Source organism: Elaeis guineensis, chromosome 4 (genome assembly GCF_000442705.2).
Source record: "Elaeis guineensis isolate ETL-2024a chromosome 4, EG11, whole genome shotgun sequence".
Taxonomy (NCBI): domain Eukaryota; kingdom Viridiplantae; phylum Streptophyta; class Magnoliopsida; order Arecales; family Arecaceae; genus Elaeis; species Elaeis guineensis.
Genome location: NC_025996.2, coordinates 6,377,264 through 6,400,819, shown reverse-complemented (window position 1 = coordinate 6,400,819; position 23,556 = coordinate 6,377,264). Strand labels below are relative to the sequence as shown.

The following is a 23,556-nucleotide window of genomic DNA, read 5'->3' as shown; positions in this document are numbered from 1 at the left end:
TACATAGAATGCCAGTTGTCGGCTATGGAATGTGTCAAACAACAGCAATACATGAACATTGCTTCTAGGCCCTAACATGATCTTGCTATTGAGAGGTACAGCCCATGACAACCTTAAGTCAACAATTATAATCTCAAATAAAATAAAAAATCCAAATTCATCATCAATCAAATAATTAACTAAAAAACTGGTTTAGAGCCTTTAACTCCAAATTTAAATACCAAAACCCATAATCTCAAAATTCAAAAAGGTCATCAGCTATAAATTCATAGTTAATTAAAGAAAAAAAAAGATTTGTTATAAAATCATTAAGCCTGCTAGCACAAACCCCAAATGTAAATCATTCTTCAATTCTAGCAGTCCTATTTATTTGGAAAAAGAAAATAAAACGAGATATAAGCTATACAGCTCAGTAAGTAAATCTGACACTATTTTATTGAATCAAGCATAAAATTTTTATGAATGATACATCATTTCAAAAAAATAATAAATATTATATACTAAAAATAAATAATATAAAATAAAAAATTTTATAGTACAATACCATAAAGTAAGTCATAAATCCAATGGTGCATGTATAAATCATCAATATTTCATAAACATAGCTCCAAATGTATAGCATAAATAAAATCTTAAATCATTTGTTACCTAAGTATACCATAAATCAAATCTCGCAGACTAAATATTAAGATCACTATTATATATATATATATATATATGTGTGTGTGTGTGTGTGCGCGCGCGCGCGCGCACGCATATATAAGATAAGACCGTAATTGATAAAATACTGACTACTATTATCTTTTAATAAGATCATATGTCAACTACTATTATCTGCTAACAAGATTATATGGAACTAGCCTCGAATGTCGATTTATCCTATTTTTAGAGGTTATATATAGCTATCTGAGAGCCTTTATCCATGTTTCTTAAAATAAGTGTTCTTAAATCATGTTGTTTAATCTTCTTTTCTTAAATTATGCACAATAATTAGAGACTAAATAGTTTTATAGAGTTGATAGTCCATAAAAAAATTTTAACAGTAAAGCAATCATGCAATCATTTTTCATATAATAAAAATATAAATTTTAAAAATATAGAGTTCATATTTCATAAGCATATCTATAAATAGCCAATTTAGTAACCAGTGGTATAAAATTTTTATGAACAGCTATCATATTAAATAGAAGAATAATAGTTATATAATTAAGGATAGACAATCATAAATGTTGAATGTAAAGACTCGTACAGGTATGTGTTTAGTCTTATATTAACTATGCATTAAGTAGATTTTGAATATCTACATAAGGTAGTGAACCCAAATTAATAATACTTTTCATATAGTCATTTTGCATTTAGTCTTAAATTGTGACACTGAAGGCAATTTTTTATGGACATTTTTTCGAGGAAAACAAAAGAAATAGAACTAGGTTGGGTGGAAGCCTGCCAAATACCAGAGCAAGGAAGAGATCAAACTGAACTCTCATGCATCAACGTGAGAGATATTTCCAAGAATTTTCGTACCCATCCAGTTGGCACTCTGTACGGCAATAATTTGTTACGAATTACTAATTCGCTTAGGCCATGTTACCTCGATCCAGTGCTAAAAAACGTACAGTAAAATTCATGAAGACCCACTAAATAAGATTAGTTTGAATCAAATCTGAACAAGGCTAACCAGAAGATTACAAACTTGAGAACATCACAAAAAAATGCCCAGCTGTCGGCTGTGGACTGCGTCCAACTATAGCCATAGGCAAGCATTGCTTCTAGGCCGGCATGCAAATCTTGTATTAAAAAAATGCATTTTGGAGTCCATCCCTTTGAAATTTTCTTCCTTTCAGTACTTCTGCATGCCTATTTATACCCCACCTTACTTCTTGGCCATGCATCCGGAAGAAGCACCAGACACCAAGAAAAAATGCCTTCCAATGCATGGCTAACTCTTGTCATAGTTCTCCCAACCCTCATCGGCGCACAAGCCGGAGACGCTGATATCACATCAGATTTCATAGTTCCTGATGGAGTCACTCCAAATGCCGACTTCTTCACCTTCAAAGGGCTCAAACAGGCCTTGCGGGGTGCTCCCAAGGATGCACCATTTAAGGTGACCAAGGCGAGCCAGGCGGAGTTCCCAGCACTCATGGGGCAGAGCGTCTCGTATGCTGTGCTCCAGTTTGCACCAGGGGGCATCAATCCACCCCACACCCACCCTCGCTCCGCAGAGCTTCTCCTTGTCGTGCAAGGATGCCTCCAAGTCGGGCTCGTGGTGTCACGTCCCGAACCCAACATCTGGGTCGGATACGTGATGGCCACACACTCCTTAGAGCAAGCCCTAAAGAATATGCAAGGTCAAATTAAATCATTACAACCTTATCAACCATAATAATTTATTTCAACAATAATTCATAAAATCTTGCATAATTACAATTAACATTCCTTCAATCCTCTGATCAGGTATCAACGGTACTCTATCTATGCATCCGCTCACTCACAAATCCATACCATAGCCAACCATGGACATCTTGAAACTCTGAGAAGAAAAGAAAGATAAAAGGATATGAGCTTTACAGTCCAGTAAGAATTTCCATATCACACTAATATAGTAATATAATCAGAAAATACGAATAAGCAATAAAATATAAAATCTCATGTTCAATGTCCAGAATAATGTAAACATCCATAAATTTTCTGTCTTGTTAAAATAGATGAATCATCATATGTTAATAGGTGAAATACTTTTGTTCAACAATTATTTCATGTCTTATCTTTCATTTTTCTTTTCATAATCACATGATTTTTAACCTTTTCTTTCTAGCTCTGGACTGTCCAAGTCTATACCTCAGTCATCATCCGAATCAATTTCCACATAAAAACCTTTCAAGACTGTCCCAGGATGAGCTCCTAGCCGGCTGTCCCACATACGACAACCCGTGAGAGGCTGTCCCAGGCATAAGCTCCTGGTGAGCTGTCCCAGGCATGAACTCCTGGCCGGCTGATCCACTTGTAAGCCAGTGGGGCTGTCCCAGGCATAAGCTCCTGACGGGCTGTTCTATATGACAAGGCTAGTCCATACCATATATCTCTTTCTTTTTATTTAATCATTTTGTGTTGATTTCATCAAATCAATTCCGACTTGCATTATGATCAATTCAGATATGTATAATCATGCCATCAATCTCTGATACATATATATATTGACATAACATACTCATGCTCAAAATCAAATAACATTATCTCAGGTATAATAAATTCATCGATCTCAAATCCGACGATGCAAAACCAATAATACAAGACCAACGGTAAAATAGCATATTTATAATGGTGATCATGTACAGGAATTCTTACCTTTATCGGTGATTGATCCAAGCACAGAAATCAGTTCTTCTTTGATTTATGAATTTCTTTAACAAAATATTCCACTCGATATCATATGCAGACAATCATCTCTTCATGATCCTGATCAATATAAAAATCACATATAGAGAAATTACCGATAATCGATCCTAATAACACAAATCGAGGACCTCTCTTAGAATTAATCAAAATTAGGATTTATCTAAGTATCTGGATCCTCTACTGATCCATAAGACTTCTAGAGAGAGAAAATCCATGAAGAGAGAAAAAATTCTAGAAAGAGAAAGTAGAGAGAAAAAGTGGAGAGAGAAATCTTCGTATCCTTCAGATGAGGCAATCATGGTCGAGATCATCAGAGGTCCTACCAGGGTGACTCAATATGAATCAAGTGTTACAAATTTTGAATAGGATTGGACTGGGATCAGATCTACCGCACGAATTTCGAAGCAATCTCAGATCATCTTATTTTCATTTTCAAGTTTATCCTAGGGTCCGTGATGAAATCAGAGAGAGAAAAAGACTCTAGAGAGACAAAATTCATAAAGAGAGAAAGGTCTAGAGAGAGAATCTAGAGAGAGAAACTAGAGAGAGAAGGTAGAGAGAGGAGAGAGGAAAGAGGAAGAGAAAGGAGAGAGAGAAAATTCTCTCTTTTTTTTTCTTTTTCCTTTTTCTTTTTCCTTTTTCTTTTTCTTTTTCCTTTTTCTTTTCTTTTTCCTTTTTCTTTTCTTTTTTTCTTTTTCTTTTCTTTTTCCCGTGGGCTTGTTTTTGACCGAAACAGGGGATCTTTGATCCCCTCATTGGTTGGCCGGCCGGCGGCGCAGCCAGCGCGGGGATGGTCGGCGGCCGAAGGAGAGGTGATCCGGTGGCAAGAGGCGGCCAAACCGGTGGTCGGTGGTGACCACCGGCAACGAAAAAATGGCAAAAAGGAAGATTCTTCCACAAAAAAATCCGGCGATCCGGTCGCCGGCGAGCGTGCACATCGGCACAGAAAGGAAGGGGAGGAGGCTTATCTCCGTCGCCAGCGAAGTTTTTCCGACGAGAAATTGGATGGCACAGTGACGGGTCTCCGTGAGAAATTTTTGGTGATTGCTGCCGTTTTGCTCCGGGATTCTTTGGCAGGAAGAAGGGAGAAGGATCTCCCCTTTAAATAGAACCGGAGGAGAGGAGTTTGACTCCTCTCCGATGAGGTTTTCGACTCCGATTAGGAGCCGGTCAGGAGAAGAAGACTCCCTGCGGGAGTCTTCTTCTTTTTTTTTTTTTTTTTTTTTTGTTTGGGCTTTGGGTTGATTCTGGCCCAATTTGGGCCGGAGTGTTACACGTGGACTCCAACAACACGCTCTTCACCCAGGTGCTTCGGACTGGTGCCATGTTCGTGTTTCCCAAGGGCCTGGTGCACTTCCAAGCGAATAAAGACCCGAGGTACCCAGCCGTTGCCTTGTCGGCTTTCGGCAGTGCTAACGCCGGCACAGTGTCTCTTCCGAAGACTTTGTTTGGCAGTGGCATTGACGAAGATGTACTGGCCAAGTCCTTCAAGACCGATGCTGAAACCATCGACAAGCTTGTTTCGGCTGCCACCATGGGTTGATTTACGTAATTATTCACTTGAGCATCTCGAGTTGCTGGTGTCCGGGTGCTTTTCGTCTTTGGCTTCTCATTGTTTGGAGTAATGTTGGTTGCTTGGTTATTCTTTATTGATAGTGTTTTCTGTCTTTGAGAGTGTAATCTATCCCCTTTATTCTTTATTTTTTTAAAATTTCCTGTCTTGTTCTGGAGCGCAATTGTGGGAAACCACCTTAAAGAGATAAAGGAAATTAAATAAGATACAAAATGTTATTGTTTGACGGCATTTAGACAAGTTAATGTTTTTATTTTGCCATTTCCATGCTACTATTCCTATGTGAATTGAGTGAATTGTTAGGCTCATGATCTCATGGGCCATCTACTGTATTTTATGCATATTTCGAAGTACGCAGAATAAACGTCCACCACTGTTTTGGACCCTATTTTCAGATAATTTCACAAATTATACGTCATTCTTTCTGCTATATAGAACACTATAATTATGTATCTTTCCAAATAAAATTGAAAAGAAAAAAAAAACTGCTTTCCTGTGGATATAGAAAATGAAAAATTGCAAGGCTACATCATTGATGAAGAACATGGCATATTATAGGAGAGTTTGGGAGGCAATTATTTGCTAATGCATATGGAGAGAGAAACAAGTAGGATTTTCTTGAACACTTCTTCTATTTCTTTGTGGCTAACATTCTCCTTTCCTCAAATGGACTAAAGTCACCTCAAGGTTAAAAAAAAAATAACATACATACCTCTTAAATATTAAAATTTATATAAATACTTCCAAAATCAATATTTGCATGCATGTATATCCTTATGAAACACTTGTTTTATATGTATATCTTTCTTTTTCCTTTTTTTTAGCATATGTATCCATGTCATGTAATGAAGTAAAAAATTAATTATTTAAAATTAAAATGATTGAAATATCATTAATAGGTAAACGTGTAAAAATATATTTATAAGGATATACATGCAAATAGTATTTTTACATAGATATTAATATAATTTTATATATTTAAGAGGACATGCTCACAAAAAAAAATATTCATAGATTTTTTGCTTGAACAGACTTCTAAATATTGAAATTTGCGTAAATATCCTGATAAAATTGATATTTGCATGCATGTTCTTAAAAGATACTATTTTTACATGAATAACTTTGACATAACAGTAACTGATGTTTCTAGCTAAAATCATATTTATTTAAATTAAAAATAATTAAAAGTATAAAATTATCTTTTCAGCTCTAAAGTGAGAAATAGGTTAACAGGTCTTATTAGAAACATATATGTTCTGAATGCCAAAGTTTTTACTGAGCACCAGTGCAATGTAACAATACTGTGTTATAATTTTGAATGATGTCCAAAATAATTCGCGGCATCTGAATCGAGTTCCCAGTTAATATTGCCTCGCTGCACATGGTGGTAGATGAGCTTATCGACCGACTTAAGCTTCCTGTTTAGTTTCTAATGAGGCCACTATGTTAGAATTTGATGTCTCGAGATTCGATTCACATTGAGCCCACAGTGAGGTTCATGATGAGAAATGGAGTCCAACGAGATGAAGATCACCCCAAACGAAGCTCGGACGGAGAAGATACGTGCTTTTGAAGCTTGTACGGAACCCGAGGCAACGGAGGACCGCTGGCGGCGGCACGGCCGCAGGAGGCGGAACGCCGCCCAGGATGCGGCAGCACGCAGGCCAGATGCGCAAGACGCGGCCCAGGCCGGTGCGCGTGGGCCGGCCCAGGCCCAGGTGCCGTGCCTGGGCCTACACCCTGGTCCACCGTGGATCGGGTGGTCCACGGCCCAGCGAGTGGACCGCATGGGCATTTCCCACGCATTTTGCACGCTCCACGATACTATTCCATGGACCGCGAGGGCGTGGATAGTTTTCGGTCACGATCCGATGGCTGGAGAAGGATTTTGGACTTATTTGAGGTTGTTTAGGACTCCTAATCACTTTCTAAACCTAATCTAAGAAGGGTTGAAGCCTACAAAAAGCTTGATCTATGCTACAGAGAGTGTGTTAGTGGTTCGTCTGGTGGTCCTGTGCAGCGTGGACGGGCTTCAATGGTGGAAAGCCCGAGCTCGTGAAGAGAGAGAGATCGTGACATTGTGGAGAGAAGGAGCAAGAAGCTCCTGAACAGCGGATAGTGGTCACTTCAGGGGTTCAAAGGGGTTTTCCAAGAGAGAGAGCTTTTATGAGGGAGAACTTTCTGTGAGAGAAAAATTGGGTGTACGAGGGTTGAGGGTGAGATCTCCTCTTGTAAAATTTTTTTTTCATAGTGAAGTTTGCATACCCCGTGGAGGTGAGTCCTTTTGTAGCTGATCCATAAGACTTCTAGAGAGAGAAAATTCATGAAGAGAGAGAAAATTCTAGAGAGAGAAAGTAGAGAGAGAAAATAGGGAGAGAATCTTCGTATCCTTCAGATAAGATAATCATGATCGAGATCATCAGATGTCCTATCAAGGTGACTCAATATGAATCAAATATTATAAATTTCAAATAAGATCGAGCTGGGATAAGATCTACTGCACGAATTTCGGAGCAATCTCAGATCATCTTATTTTCATCTCAAGTTTATCCTAGGGTCTGTGATGAAATCAAAGAAAGAGAGAAAGACTCTAGAGAGACAAAATCCATAAAAAGAGAGAAAGATCTAGAGAGAGAAAATAGAGAGAGAATTTAGAGAGAAAAAATATAGAGAGAATGTAGAGAGAGGGGAGAGGAAAGAGAGAGAAAGGAGGGAGAGAAGAGAGAGAAAATTTCTCTCTCTTCTTCTTCTTTTTTATTTCTTTTCTCTTTTTCTTTTCTTCTTCGGGCTCTTTCTTGGCCGAAACAGGGGACCGACAAGTCCCCTCCTTTGACCGGCCGTTCGGACCACGGCCGACACGGTAAAGACCGGCAGCAAAGGGGGTAACCCTCATGGGTTTAGAGAGGCCAAACCGGTGGTCGGTGGTGACCACCGGCGTCGGAAAATCGAAGAAAAACGGGCAAAAATAGAGGTTCTTTCGCAACAAAATCCGGCGACACCGGTCGCCAGCGAGCGTGCGCACCGACATGGAAAAGAAAGGAGAGAAAGAGAGGAAGGAGGAGGAGGCTCACCTTCGACGCCGGCGAGGCTTTCCGACGAGAAACTGGGACGGGCACAGTAAGGGTATCCGCAGCACTTTTCCCGACGATCGCCGTCGATTGACCCGAGATTCTCCGATGAGAGGGAGAGAGGAGGGTTCTCCTCCTTAAATAGAGCCGGAGGGGGCTCTTTCCGACTCCAATTGGGAGCCGGTGAATGGAGGAAGAAGACTTCCTTTGGAGTCTTCTCCCCTGTTTTTTTTTTTGTTTTTTTTTGTATGGGCTGTGGGCTGATTCTGGGCCCAATTGGGCCGGGTGTTACACAACCATCGTACTAACTACTAAAACAGAAGAATATCTGATATATAACTGAGCATTGACACACATACATGCTGAAAGAGTACGGACATCTTTCCATGCACATAAGTCTTGGAAAAAGCAAAGTATAGAAGCCTGCCGGATATCAAAGTGAGGAAGGGATCAAACTGAGGTCTCCTGCATCAACATGAGAGATTTTCCCTGCAATTTCCCTACCAGCCAGTTGGCACCCTCTTTGGCAATAGTTTGTTAGCAGATCAATTTGTAATTCGCTCAAGGCAAGTTACCTTGAGCCAGTACTAACAAACATACACTATAGTTCATGGAGGCCCTCTAAATAAGAATAGTTTGAATCAGTACCGCAACAAGGCAGACCAGAAAATTACAAAATCGAAAACATTACATAGAATGCCTGGTTGTCAGCTATGGAATGTGTCAAACTATGGCAATAGACAAGCATTCCTTCCAGGCCGGCATGCAGATCTTGCATTAAAATTAACAATGCATATCCGAGTCCATTCCTTGAAAATTTCTTCCTTTCAGTGCTTCTGCATGCCTATTTATACCCCACCTTACTCCTTAGCCATGCATCCAGAAGAAGCACCAGACACCAAGAAAAAATGGCTTCCAATGCATGGCTAACTCTTGCCATAGTTCTCGCAACCCTCCTCGGCACGCATGCCGGAGACCCTGACATCACATCAGATTTCATAGTTCCTGATGGAGTCACTCCAGATGCCGACTTCTTCACCTTCAAAGGGCTCAAACAGGCCTTGAGGGGTGCTCCCATGGATGCAACATTTAAGGTGACCAAGGCGAGCCAGGTGGAGTTCCCAGCACTCATGGGCAGAGCGTCTCGTATGCTGCGCTCCAGTTTGCACCTGGGGGCATCAATCCACCCCACAACCACCCTCGGTCGGCAGAGCTTCTCCTTGTCGTGCAAGGATGGCTCCAAGTCGGGCTTGTGGACTCCAACAACACGCTCTTCACTCAGGTGCTTCGGACTGGTGACATGTTTGTGTTCCCCAAGGGCTGGTGCACTTCCAAGCGAACAAAGACCCCAGGTACCCAGCTGTTGCCTTGTCTGCATTCGGCAGTGCTAACGCCGGCACAGTGTCTCTTCCAAAGACTTTGTTTGGCAGTGGCATTGACGAAGATGTGTTGGCCAAGTCCTTCAAGACTGATGCTCAGACCATTGACAAGCTTGTCTCAGCTGCCACCATGGGTTGATTCGAGTTGCTGGTGTCTGGGTGCCTTTCGTCTTTGGCTTCTCATGGCTTGGATTAATGTTGATTACTTGGTCGTTCTTTATTTTATAGTGTTGTCTGTCTTTGAGAGTTTAATGTATTCCCTTTATTGTTTTATTTTTTTAAAAAAAATTCCTTGTCTTGTTCTTGAGTGGAATGTGGGAACCACCTCAAATTTCATTAATAAGGAATTTAAATGAGATACAAAACGTTATTGCTTGACTGCTTTCATTAGACATATTAATATTTTTATTTTCCATTTCCATGCTACCATTCCTGTGTGAATTGAATGAATTGTTAGGCTCATGATCTCTTGGGCCATCTACTGTATTTTATGCATTTTTCGAAGTACATACAAATTACAATACACGTCGCCCACTGCTTAATTTGGACCGTATTTTCAGCTAATTTCATAAATTACACGTCATCCTTTCAGCTATATATATGGAACAACATAATTCTGTCTTCCAAAGAAAAGTGATAAAAATAAAAAGAGGACAGTGCAAAAACATGCTTTCTCATAGACAAAAAGTAAAAGTTTCGGGCTACAACATTGATGTAGAATTAGGGGTGAAAGTAGTATAAATATTATCCATCCAAATCTATTTTCATATTCGAATAATCCGGATATGCATAGAAATTTAAGAATCTGACTAATATCCGTATCCGTATGTATATCCATCAAAGAAAAATAGATATGAATATGGATAGACAATTATCTGATTCATATCCGAATATTCGAATCGACATATAACTCTATATAATTATATATAGTATTTACTAATTTTTTAAAAAAAATATAATCATATAAATATGTTATTAATTTAATTTTTCATCTATTTAATAATATCTTTTGTTCTGTAGTCATAAAGTTTGATTATCTAAGTTATATTGATAATTATATCCATATTTTTAATATCCAAATTATATCCGTATCTATTTAAAATAAATATAGATATAAATTTTTACATCTGAATATATCTATTCGTATTTATATTTGTTAAAAAAATAAATATGGATATGGATATGCTAGTATCCAATTCATATTCGATCCAGTTTCAGCCCTATGTGGAACATGACCAATTAAAAAGGGTTTCAGATACTCTGATGGCAATTACTTGTTGATGCATATGGAGAGAGAAAAAGGTAGGATTTTCTTATACACTTCTTCTATTTTTTTATGGGTAATATTCTCCTTTCCTCAAGTAGATTGAAGTCACCTTAAAGCAAAAAAAAAAAAATTTATACATAACTCCTAAATATTAAAATTTACATAAATATACTTCCAAAATCAATATTTATATATACCCTCAAAAATATTTATTTTACATATATATATCCTTCTTTCTTCTTTTTTTTATTGCATACATATCTATGTCATCTAATATCGTTAAAAATTATGATTTAAAATCGAAATAATCAAAACAACCTTAATAGATAAATATCCCAAAAAAAATAAGGGCATGAAATAGTAATTTTGTGAAGGTATTAATGTATTTTTATATATTTAGGCGGGCATACTCACAAAAAAAAAAATAGATTTTTTGTTTGATTATCTAATAAATATTAAAATTTACATGAATACCCTCCAATATTAACATCTACGTGCATAACTGCAAATCCTCACGAAACTATTTGTGTATGAATAACTTTGACATAATGATTTAGCTGACATCTAGAGATGGCAATGGATAGGGTTTGGGTCGGATATTGTACTACTCATCTCCAAATCTGAACTTAATACTCTGTATCCAAACCCTACCCGATACTCAATCAGATAAGAAAAGAAATATCCATCCACATACCCAATGGGTTCGGAGATACCCACGGGTAACCTATTTTTCTATACCCAGCCCATATCTGTCCATACCTATCCCATACCCAAAAAATAAACAACCAAAATAATTTTAGCATATTATCAATCAAAATAAAATATCAATGCAACATACAATATAATTTATAAGTCCAGATTTATAAAAATTAAAGATAGAAATAGAATTACAATTCAACATAGAACATATAAATAACCAAAATAATTTATGCATATTATCCACCAAAACAGAATTATAAACATATATATTCGGGTGTGAGTTCGGGTACTACCATATCCGTAGGTTCGGATCGGATTCAGATTTGGATAAAAAATAGTACTATCCATACCCTACGTATACTCGTGCTACAGCTTTCGGGTTTTACCCAAACCCAGTCAAACCCTATTTTTTGAGTTTGATCGGATTTGGGGTAGGGTGCATATCCATCGGGTTGGATCGATTTTGTTATCCCTACTGATATTTTAAGTCAAAATTATATTTATTAAATTAAAAAATAATTAAAATTATGAATTACTTTTTCACCGCTAAGGTGGATAACAGATTAAAGGGTCTTTCTGGAATCCATTAAACTTCCTCTCTTCTCACGTGATTGCTCTCTTTCTTTCAAGCTCACCCTAATCATTCTCTTTGAGATATTTTTAGATCTCTCTCATCAATCCTTCTCTTTCACCTTTTCATATAGAATTAAAACCATTCCCCCCGACTCTCTTCTCAATTATTGGTGATCCTTCTCTTTCTCCCTTTCGCTGGAGTTTTTGCCACCGAAGTCCTAGGCTGAAGGTCCACTAGTCCTAAGCGAGTAAAAATATTCAGTGTAACGGTGATACCACGTCATTATTGTAACGTCCCAATAAAAATATTTCTCTTCAGTGACGTGGACAAGCACTAACAACATAAGGTAAGAAGCATTAACAGATGACAAGCGGCTTTGGCCCTTCCGTCTCCTGATCAGTCTGTGCGATGAAGTGGCTGAATATTTACTCGTGTCGAGGATGAAGAAAAAGGAGGCGCACAGTGATGCCACGCCTCTGTTCTTGTGTTTCCTTCCAAAACAGGAACCAGCCTACTCGCTTTTTATTGTTTTCAAGTCTGGGGGTCAGATTCCAGTGAAAGCCACTCCACCGCGCAGACTGACTGGAAGACCGAAGGGCAAGCCGCTTTATCATCTGCTAATGCTCCTTGTTTTACGTTGTTAGTGCTTATCCACGTCACCGTAATGAAAGATTTTTATTGGGACGTTACAACCGTGACGTGGTATCACCGTTTCACGGAATATTTACTCGTCCTAGGCTCATGGACCCGTATAGCATTGTCTCTTTGAATGAAGGGCCCACGGTATTGTCATCTCACTGGAAGAGCGAACCTCCAGTGGAGGGATTTATCGAGCACCAGTGCAATAATATAATTGGACTGTGAAAAATTTTTCCTTCATCTAGTATTGTTCTTGGACATATTTCCTCGCTATCAGTGCATTTTATTGTGGGTTATATCCTGAAGCCGTGTTGAACGTCCAAGATTAAACATTTTCCAAATGGACTCTTCTGTTGATCTGCTTGTCCGCTTCTTCGACTGGTCCAACACCAATTGCTTGTCTAATGATGAAAGAAAATTCCATCGGCTGGTGACCTTATCAATTGCTACATTTGAGTTTATGGAGTGTCACGCCATGACACGGCGCATAAATCTTAGAACAAGCCCTCTAGGTTATGTTAGACCTGTAAAATCTTCAATAAAATCAAAATTTATTTAAAATAAATTATCAAATATATCAATTAAATAGATTCATAATAATCAAATAAATTTATTCAATTATAATTACTCAAAAACCGAACAACCCTATGAACTAATAACTCCAGTACTCGAACTTCGTATCAAATCCAATCAATACTACGCATCATGTAACTCTAAAAACAAAGGAAGAATTGGAGGTATGGGATTTACAACCAATTAAGAATCCCATCATATATATATATCAATATAATAATATGATTCAAAAATAATAAATGAGCAATATCAAAAAAAATCATAAACAATAAAATCTTGTGTCAGACATTTAATATAACTCAATAATTATATAAATATATATTACTAATCATGTATTATCATAAATCTATCATAATTATGATCTGTGGGTTCATATGACTTATAATTCACATTTTATTAGTATGTTCCAAATCAATAATTTTTTTCGATTTTGAACTAATCATGGTCATACATCAGCCCATGATTGACAAACTATAAATCACATTTCGATCCACAGTGACAATCAATAATAATCACGCTTTGGCTTGCAGTGGCAAACTAAAATATCTACGCTTCAACCTATGATGGAAAATCAGAATATCCATACTTTGACCTGTGGTGGCAAACTAAGGTGCCATAATCGACTCATAACTAGCAATTCAAAATATCACAATTCAGCCTGACCGACAATCCACATCATGGCTAATCCAAATCCTTTTACACAATCAACAAATCATTCAATAATTTGTATTATATTTCTTATTCAATTTCAAAACATCAGATATTATGTTTCCAAGAATCAAAATATCAATATGTGATATATATATATGTTGGGGGATACCCGCCGACCGACCGACCGACTGGCGTCCCGACCAACTGCCCGACCGACCGACTGGCATCCCGATCAACTGCCTGACCGACCGACGGGCGTACCGACCGATTGACGGTCGAACGACCGACTGACGGAGGAACCGACCGACCGACTGACGGTCGGAGGGACCGACCGACCGACGACCGGGGGCACCCGACTGACGGACGCCACTACCGGCCATTCAACGGTCCATCGCCGACTAGGGATATGTCGGGCGTATCTTTCCGACCAACTGAACCCAGAGGCCTGATGGCCGACTCACGTGAAACTCGCCGACCGATGCCACTTTGCTGGCCACCGACCTAGGGTCGGCCGACTCCTCCGATCGCCGTACAGCCGCCAGACCTTGTCAGCTCTGACAGCGACATGCGGCACGGCTACCTAGGGGCATTGTCCCGTTGAGGGCATGGTCAACCCTGGTGATTTGACAGCCGCACGGCGACGTGACACTTTCACGGCGACTCTGACAATCTACAGTGAGTTGACAATTCCTCACTTGTCTGCGCCATTAATGACGGCGCCATACCGTGCTCCACTATATAACTCGGGGAAGGCAACAGTGCAAGGGATCCGCTCCGTCTCTCCCAAAAATGCAGGCTCGCTCCTCTCTCTCTCTCAGAGCTCTCTGTCTACATTTCACTGTTGCCCAGTCACCTCTCTGACTTGACCGTCGGAGGGTCCCCGCCGGAGCCGCCTCCGGTCAGTGCGGACTTCCTTTTGCAGGTGCACGCTTCCCAACGATCGGACGACGAGGCGATTGGCCGCAACAGATTGGCGCGCCAGGTAGGGGTCGCAGCATGACAAAGACAAGAGCTCAACGATCGAGAATTACTGGGTCGGCAAGTCGCTCTTCCGCCGGGAAGAGGCCTCCCCGCACCACCGGCGGCGGAGCCTAGCTCTCCGCGCCCTGCAGTGACCACGGAGGCCCAGATTGCGGCCATCGTACGGTAGATGACCGTACTGACTGACGCAGTCAAGAGCCTCCAGCAGCAACCGACGGCCCGACCTATGCCTTCTAGGAGAAGCCACCGACGACCGCGCCGATCCCTGTCGCCTCCATGTGAGCGCCCCCAACAGCGCTCCCACGGAGAGGAGGAGGACGACCACGGTGCGACGACCGACGGTCCCAGCGGTACTCCCCTTCCCCGTTGGAACGGGCAAGGAAGGAGAAGTGGCCGCGCACACCGTCGGCCTCCCTCTCAGAATCTTCTGGAGACTCCACTCCTGGGGTCTCCCAGCATCGACGAGCGGACGACTACGAGCGACGGTTTGAGGAAATCGACCGCCGACTCGTCCGGCTGCAGATGGACGGCCAGAAGTCTTCCAATGACGTTGACTTCCAAACCGCCCAACCTCTCTCCCGACTGGTCCTCGACGAGCCGATTCCCAGTCGGTTCAAGATGCCGCACGTGGAGCCGTACGACGGCTCCACCGACCTAGTCGACCACCTCGAGAGCTATAAAGCTCTCATGACGATTCAAGGGGCAACCGACGCTCTTTTTTGCATCGGCTTCCCCGCCACACTCCGCAAGGCTGCCAGGCTTGGTACTCCGGTCTTCGATCGGAGAGTATCCACTCCTTCGGACAGCTCGAGCACTCGTTCGTGGCCCATTTCAGCACCAGCCGAAAGCCGCCGCGAACGTCGGACAGCCTTTTCTCCCTCAAGCAGGGGGAAAACGAGATGCTCCGACACTTCGTGGCGCGATTCAACGCGGCCACGCTCGAGGTCCGGGACCTCAACGAAGACATGGCTGTCTCAGCCATGAAGCGGGGCCTGAGGATGTCCCGATTCACCTATTCTCTGGACAAGACCCTCCCCCGAACTTATGCCGAGCTCCTGGAGCGCGCATACAAGTATATGCGTGCGGACGAAGGAGCGTCCGACCGATGCTTGGCCGAGCCCAGAGGCCCGAAAGAGAAGCGGAGAAAAGGTCGGGAGCCCATCGAACCAAGCAGGCCCCCGACCGATAGTCGGGTCTCGCCACCCCGACGGATCCAAAAATCACCCCGGCAACAGACTCCGAGGCCGGTGCACCCCAGGTATGACTCCTACACTCCTCTCTCCGCTCCCCGTGCGCAGATCCTGATGGAGATCGAGGGAGAGGAATACCTGCGACGGCCTCCGCCTCTGAAGGCAAAGGGCCTCGACCGTCGGAAGTACTGCCGGTTCCACCGAAGTCACGGCCACGACACCGAGCAGTGCATCCAGTTAAAGGACGAGATTGAAGCTCTCATCCGCCGGGGGTACCTCGGCAAATTTCGGAAGGGTCCGCCGACCCAACCAGTCGCCGATCGACGCCCCCAGCCGACTGAAGAGGCGGCAACCAACCAGCCGACGGCCGGAGTCATCAACATGATCTCCAAGCGGCTGGGCCCGGGGATTTCTGCAGGAGGGGAGCCGACGAAAAGGCCGCGCCCGAACGACGTGATCACCTTCACGGAAGACGACGTTCGGGGCATCCAAACTCCCCACGACGACGCTGTTGTTGTGTCGGCGACAATAGCCAATTATGATGTAAAACGAATTTTTGTTGATAATGGAAGTTCGACAAATATTTTGTTTTACTCGACCTTCTCCCGAATGTGACTGTCGACTGACCGACTCAAGAGGGTCTCTATGCCCTTGATCGGCTTTGCCGGAGACGCCGTCACGACAGAAGGAGAAATCACCCTGCCCGTGACGGTCGGCACCGAACCACGGCAAAGCACGGTCTCCCTCACTTTCGCGGTCGTCCAAGTTCCTTCGGCCTACAACGCCATACTTAGACGACCCGGATTGAACGCCATCAAGGCGATCGTCTCGACGTACCATCTCCTTGTTCGGTTTCCGACCAAAAATGAAATCGGAGAGATGCGCGGAGATCAACAGCTCGCCCGACGATGCTTCCAAATCTTCGCTCAAAGCGATGAGTCGAGGGGATCTCTGACAATCGACAAGCTGGACCAATGGGAGGAGGAAGAACGAGGTTCGCCGGCCGAGCAGCTCGAGGCGATCCCGATAGGAGAAAATCCTGACAGGAAAGTTTGGGTCGGATCTCAATTGCCCGACACCGAACGACGCCGACTGACGGAGCTGCTGACGGCCAACGCCGACATATTTGCTTGGTCGGCAGCAGATATATCGGGCATCCCTCCAGAAATAATAACTCACCGACTCAACATCGACCCGACGATGAAGCCGGTGAGGCAGAAGAAAAGGTCCTTCGCCCCAGAGAGGCAGAGGGCCATCGACGAAGAAGTGGACAAGCTACTCGAAGCAGGCTTCATTCGGGAATCTACGTATCCCGATTGGCTCGCCAATGTTGTCATGGTCAAGAAAGCCAACAGAAAGTGGAGGATCTGCATCGACTATACCGACCTAAACCGAGCCTGCCCGAAGGATAGCTTCCCACTTTCGAAGATCGACCAGTTGGTGGATGCGACGTCCGGATTTCGACTGCTCAGCTTCATGGACGCCTTCGTCGGGTACAACCAGATCCGGATGGCATCTGAAGACGAGGAGCATACCGCGTTCGTGACTCCCAAGGGCCTCTACTGTTATCGGGTGATGCCCTTCGGATTGAAGAACGCCGGTGCCACCTACCAGCGACTCGTCAATAAGGTCTTCAAAGACCAGATCGGGCGTAACATGGAGGTGTACGTGGACGACATGCTGGTAAAGAGCACGCAGATCCCGGACCATGTTCAGGATCTCGAGGAGACCTTTCGCACCCTTCGACGACACCGAATGAGGCTCAACCCGACCAAGTATGCTTTCGGAGTGACCTCAGGGAAGTTCCTCGGATTCCTTATTTCACAGAGAGGGATCGAGGCCAACCCTGAGAAAATAAAGGCGATCCTCGGCATGCGCCATCCGAACACCAAGAAGGAGGTCCAACAGCTGAACGAAAAAATCGTCGCTCTTAGCCGATTCATTTTCTGATCAGCTGAAAGGCGCCTCCCGTTCTTCAAGACTTTGCGCCAGGCGAACGGTTTTTCTTGATCGGATGAGTACGAGCAGGCCTTCGAAGATCTGAAAAAGTACTTGGCTTCTCCGCCGCTGCTCGTAAAGCCGCAGGTCGGGGAGACCTTGTATCTCTACTTGGCCACATCTTCCGAGGCGATCAGTTCGGTGCTCGTTCGGGAAAATGAGTGCCGAACTCATCAGCCCATCTACTACACCAGCAAAGTGCTCCACGGCGTCGAAGCCAGATATTCGGAGATGAAGAAGATGATTTTCGCCCTGACCGTCTCCGCGCAACGGCTTCGACCATACTTCCAGGCCCATGCCATAGTGGTACTCACCAACCAGCCCCTGACGGCGATACTGCGCCGACCCGACACATCTGGACGACTCGCAAAGTGGGCGATGAAGCTTAGCGAGTTCGACATTCAGTACCGATCAAGGCCTGCCCTGAAGGCCCAGGTCTTGGCCGACTTCATCGCCGAATGCCCGATGACCGACCAAGGGTCGGGAGCTGAAGGCCCGGGATGAGATGCGGTCTCTGAGCCAGACCCGATCTCCACCTGGGTACTCCACATCGACGGAGCCTCAAACGCTCAGGGAAGTGGGGCCGGGCTCCTGCTCATGAATTCGGACGGGGTGGTCACCGAATACGCCCTCCGGTTCGACTTCAAGGCCTCCAACAATCAAGCCGAATACGAGGCACTCCTCGCTGGCTTGAGGATGGCGAAAGAGCTGGGCGTCGGCAGCCTCCGGGCCTTCTCCGACTCTCAGCTGATCGTGGGGCAGATCAAGGGCGAATTCGAGGTGCGAGATCCGACCATGATCAAGTACCTTCAGAAAGTGAAGGACCTCATGGTCCGCCTCGAGTATTTCAAAATTTCCCACATCCCCAGGTCGGAGAACGCCCGTGCCGACGCACTCTCCAGATTGGCAACGTCGGCCTATGACTCTTTGGGTCGGACGTTCGTGGAGAACCTCCAGCAGTCGAGCATCGATCGGGTCGAGGAAGTACGGCAGCTAACGTCCGAACCAAGTTGGATGGACCCGATCGTCCGGTACCTGACCGACGGGATCAGTCCCGAAGATCCCACGGAGGCCAAGCGACTCCGATGGTCGGCCTCGCAATATGTTATCTTGGATGGCCGACTCTACAAAAGGTCGTTCTCCCTTCCCCTGCTCAGGTGTTTGGGGCCGACCGACGCCGACTACGCTCTCCGAGAGGTTCACGAAGGGATTTGAGGGAACCACTTGGGGGGCAAGTCCCTGGCCTTCAAGGTCCTGCGACAAGACTACTACTGGCCGACCATGAAGAAGGATGCGGCGGAGTTGGTCCGGAGGTGCGAGCCATGCCAAAAGTATGCCAATATTCAGCACCAACCGGCCAGCCAAATCGCTCCCATTGTCGCTCCGTGGCCCTTCGCCCAGTGGGGAGTCGACATTCTTGGCCCTTTCCCACCAGCGTCGGGCCAGAGGAAGTTCATCGTTGTCGTCATCGACTACTTCACGAAGTGGGTCGAGGTCGAGCCCTTGGCGCAGATCACCGAGCGGAAGATGGAGGACTTCATCCAAAAATCCATCATCTTCAGGTTCGGATTGCCGCACACCATCGTCACCGACAACGGACGGTAATTCAACAATCGAGACTTCAGAGATTTCTGTGCCAGGTTCCACATCAGGCACCGACTGACTTCGGTCGGGCACCCTCAGTCCAACGGCGAGGTCGAAGTGACCAACCGAACCTTGCTCCACGGACTCAAGACCCGACTGAATGAAGCCAAAGGTCTCTGGGTCGACGAGCTGGGCTCCATTCTGTGGGCATACCGAACGACCCCCCACATCCCGACCGGGGAGTCGCCGTTCAGTTTGGCCTACGGGACAGAGGCTATGATCCCGCTCGAGATTGGCCTGTCGTCTTCAAGAGTCGAGCGATACCAAGAGCCGGACAACTCCGAGGGTCGGAGGGCCGACCTGGACCTCCTCTCCGAACTACGAGACGAGGCTCAAATCCGAATGGCTTCATACCGACAGAGGGTCGCCCGATATTACAACGCCAAGGTCAGACCGAAGCTTTTCAGGCCTGGCGACCTGGTCTTGAGGAGGGCAGAAGTGTCAAAGCCCTTGGACCAGGGGAAGTTGGCTCCAAACTGGGAAGGACCATACAAGGTTGCAGACACCTTCGGGCCAAGAGCCTATCAGCTGGAGACCCTTGAGGGGAAGCCCATTCCCCGGACTTGGAACGCCGACAACCTGAAGCCGTATTGCCAGTGAATTTTGTAATTCAGTAGTCGGAATACAAATTCAGTTTAAAATCTCGGAGTCTTAGCTCTTCGACTAATGATCGGCGCTCAGCCCCAACGTATTGACGTGGACCTAGCATCCACCTAAAATCGACGACCTCATCATCGGTAACGCATCGGACTCCTGCGAGGACCGACGCATCTACAAGAACGGGAGTTGGCACTCCTTCGACGATCAATGATAAATCGGACCCCTACCAGGGCCGATGTATCCATATCAACGAGAGTTGCACTCCTTCGACTTTCGGCAACACATCCGCCCTTGACAAGGGCCGATGCATCTGTTGCGATGGGAGTTCATACTCCTTCTACGGTTGAATTTTCGGGCCGAACCATCGGCCGACAGGTCGATCGGGCCCCGACCAAAGAGAGGCTAAAAGCCCACGCGACTGTCGTCGCGACTCCCGACCGGGCTACGGCCGGTCGAGGAATATTCGGCTTACCACCGTCTATCGCACAACGCGACCTTAGTCGCATCCGCGACTTGCCGACCGACCTACGGCCGGCTGGACGACATTCGGCTTGCCACCGTATGTCGAAAGATAAAGAGCGAATACCCGACGCAAGAGCATGGGGATCCGACTTGTTGTCATTTCCCCGACACTGCACCGGACGACGACCGACTAAACGCATCTATGGAAGCCCGACTACCGAACCTTTACCAGGTTCGGTCGGCTCCCGACTCAACAGATGCGCCCGACTGACGACTTCGACTATCGGAAGCCGACCTAAAGTCGGAATGCACTCTACTTTTGGGGCTGCACAAGTTACTGAAGTCCTACCGACTTATGTGAGTTGGTGACTTACCTAAGTTGGCGACTCACGTTCGACATTGCAGAAATGCTCGACATTACAAACAAAGGGAGAAGGTAAAAGAAGATTTCATTCAAGACTTAAAGAAATTTCATCCATAGATAAAAGAAAGTTTACAAGTAAGGGCCGAAGCCCGATTGCAAATCAAAGCAAAAACGACTAGTCGTCGGAGTCTACATCCTCCACGGGATGACGATTGGAGTTGGTCGGCGGATCTGCTCCGACTTCAGCCGTCGGGGCCGACTGATCTTCGGCAACCGGCTCTGCGACGTCTTCGGCTTCCGTCCTGGCGGAGAGACCTTCCAACGCTGGTCCGGCCGTCTCCTCCGCAGCTGGGGCCTCCGACTCTGGCAGAATCACACTGCTGAGATCGAGTTCGGGGAACAGGCCTCGAACGGCTTCCCGAGCATCCTCGTACCCGACTCGGTACGAAAGGTAGCCGCTCTCCAGAAGCTCTTCGCGGTATTCCTCCGAGTCCCGGAAGACTTCAATCGCCCGACCCAAAGCCTCCTTTGCCGACTCTGCCTCGGCTTTGGGGACGTCTGCGTCGGCCTGGGCAGCGGCCCAGCCTTCTTCAGCCTTGGCGAGGTCCCCGAGACTTGCTCGGAGTTGCTCGCGCTCGGCCTCCAGCTCTTTGCCGACACTGTCTCGCTCGTGTCAGAGCCGACGGATGGTTCGGAACTTCTTTGCTGCATCGTCCTTGGCCGACTTAAGCTCCGACTCTGACGACGCTAAGGTCTCCTTGAGTCCGGAGACCTCCTCCGAAAGTCGGGAGACCTCCCCCTCGAGTCGGTTCTCCCGGTCGACCGACTGCTGAAGTTGGTCGACAAGGATGACCTTCTCGGCTTCGAGGCCCGCGACCTTATCTCTCCAGGCCGGCGCATGTCCCCGAACTTTCGATATCCGGCCTCCAACTTGGATACGTTGAAGACCAGCTGCACGAAATAGAACGGACCTTTAGTAAGCCGAACTTGCGAGGCTACGTTAAAAACAAAGGGAAGGAGAGTTTACCCGGATCATCATCGGGTAGAAGGATGACAGCATGTCGGAGACACGCTGGTTCTTCATCGCTTCGATGTCGGCGGGAAGAAGGAGTGCTTGGCATAGTCTTCTGGCCAAGTCGTGGTTGGCCAGACCCGACGCACCCTCAGGAAGCGGAAAGTCGGCCGACCCGCCCGCCGACCGACCTTCGTCACCCGACGCCATGGGGGCCTTACCTCGACTAGTCGTCCAGGCCCTGACGTCGGAGATCAACGACAAACTCGACCCCGACCGAGTCTCGACCGACGGCACGGCGGTGGCGTGCGTCGGCCGCTCGGGTTCGCGGACCTCCTCCTGAACCTCCGGAGGCTGCTGGGCGGTCGGCGTTCCCCCTGCAGAATCGGCTGCTCGTCGGTCGGGCGAAGCGGCTCCCCCGCCCGACGGTCCCTCGGACGGGACATCTACAAGCACTGTCGGTGCTGACAGTGCGATCACCGGCTCCACCTCCGACCCGGCTGGTTCGCTCGGCGGAACCATGCGGGGCCTCTTGGGAGGCTGCGACGGCCCGGCACCTGCCGCCGGCCTCTTTCTCACGGCATGCTGACGAATGTCGGCAGCCGACAGTCGCATCCTCGGCGGCATATCTGAAAAAGACGACAAAAGGTCAGAGCTGAAGAGAAAGACAGAAAAGAAAATGGAGATGTCGGGAAAATGCGAACCGACCTAAACGGGGGATCGGGCTAAGGCCGGCGTCGTACAAGGCCTGCTCGGTGACAAGCTCGCTCTGCTTCGGCACCGAGATGTCCTTTAACCGGTGGAAGTCCTCCCGATCATCGGCCTCCACCCGACTGTTCTCATTTGGATCGGTTCGGGGATTCCCCCAACGGACGGGAAACCCCCAAGGGGCAGAGGACGACGCAAAGAAGAACTGGTTCTTCCATCCGTGAATGGACGTTGGAAGACCAGTAATAAAGGAGAGCCCTTTCCGAGGGACGAAGTACCACCACCCTCGGGCTTTAGGGTGGGGCCGGAGGATAAAGAAAACTCAGAAAAGGGAGATCCGAGGTTCGGTCGGCAAAAGCCGACACAAGAGGGCAAAACTGACTATCAGCCGAACCGAGTTCGGCGCAAGTTGTGCCGGGCATAGCCCGTAATAGTCCAGAATGTTCCGGACGAACTCCGGAACCGAGAATCAAAGGCCGGCCCGGAGATCCTCCAGATAGAACGCCACCTGACCCTCGGGCGGGCTATTGACCCGACCATCGGCGCCAGGGCGAACAGTCAAAACTGCTCCGGGATGCGGTACTGCTCCCGGAGCCGATCGACGTTCGGCCCCGAAAGTGAAGAAGCCTCCACCTCCGGGGACGACCGAGTATCTTCGGTCGGTTCGCCCGACCGACTACCTCGTGGGGACGTCCTAGTCATGAGTTCAAGGAAATGGCAAGGAAGGAAGGAAAGAAAGAAGACAAAGGCTATTCTAGCCCTTGAAAGGAAAGAA

At 46.1% G+C, this 23,556-nt stretch overlaps 1 protein-coding gene and 1 pseudogene across 1 annotated transcript; both read left to right on the top strand.

Annotated features, from left to right (window-relative positions):
• Window positions 1-1,921: 1,921 nt before the first annotated feature.
• On the top strand, window positions 1,922-4,942 carry LOC105044246 (putative germin-like protein 9-2). The gene is made up of 2 exons (XM_010922068.2): window positions 1,922-2,276; window positions 4,668-4,942. Exons 1-2 carry the CDS (start codon window positions 1,922-1,924, stop codon window positions 4,940-4,942), a joined length of 630 nt encoding a protein of 209 aa, XP_010920370.2.
• A 3,912-nt stretch (window positions 4,943-8,854) lies between these two features.
• On the top strand, window positions 8,855-9,558 carry LOC140856858 (germin-like protein 9-3; annotated as a pseudogene).
• The last annotated feature ends 13,998 nt before the right edge of the window (window positions 9,559-23,556 follow it).

Bases quoted from the DNA above. Each gene is read 5' to 3' on its own strand.
- LOC105044246 (XM_010922068.2), top strand. From the start codon at position 1,922: ATGCCTTCCAATGCATGGCTAACTCTTGTCATAGTTCTCCCAACCCTC. The intron at 2,277-4,667 runs GTCCCGAACCCA...TTTGGGCCGGAG, and splicing joins AGTCGGGCTCGTGGTGTCAC to TGTTACACGTGGACTCCAAC.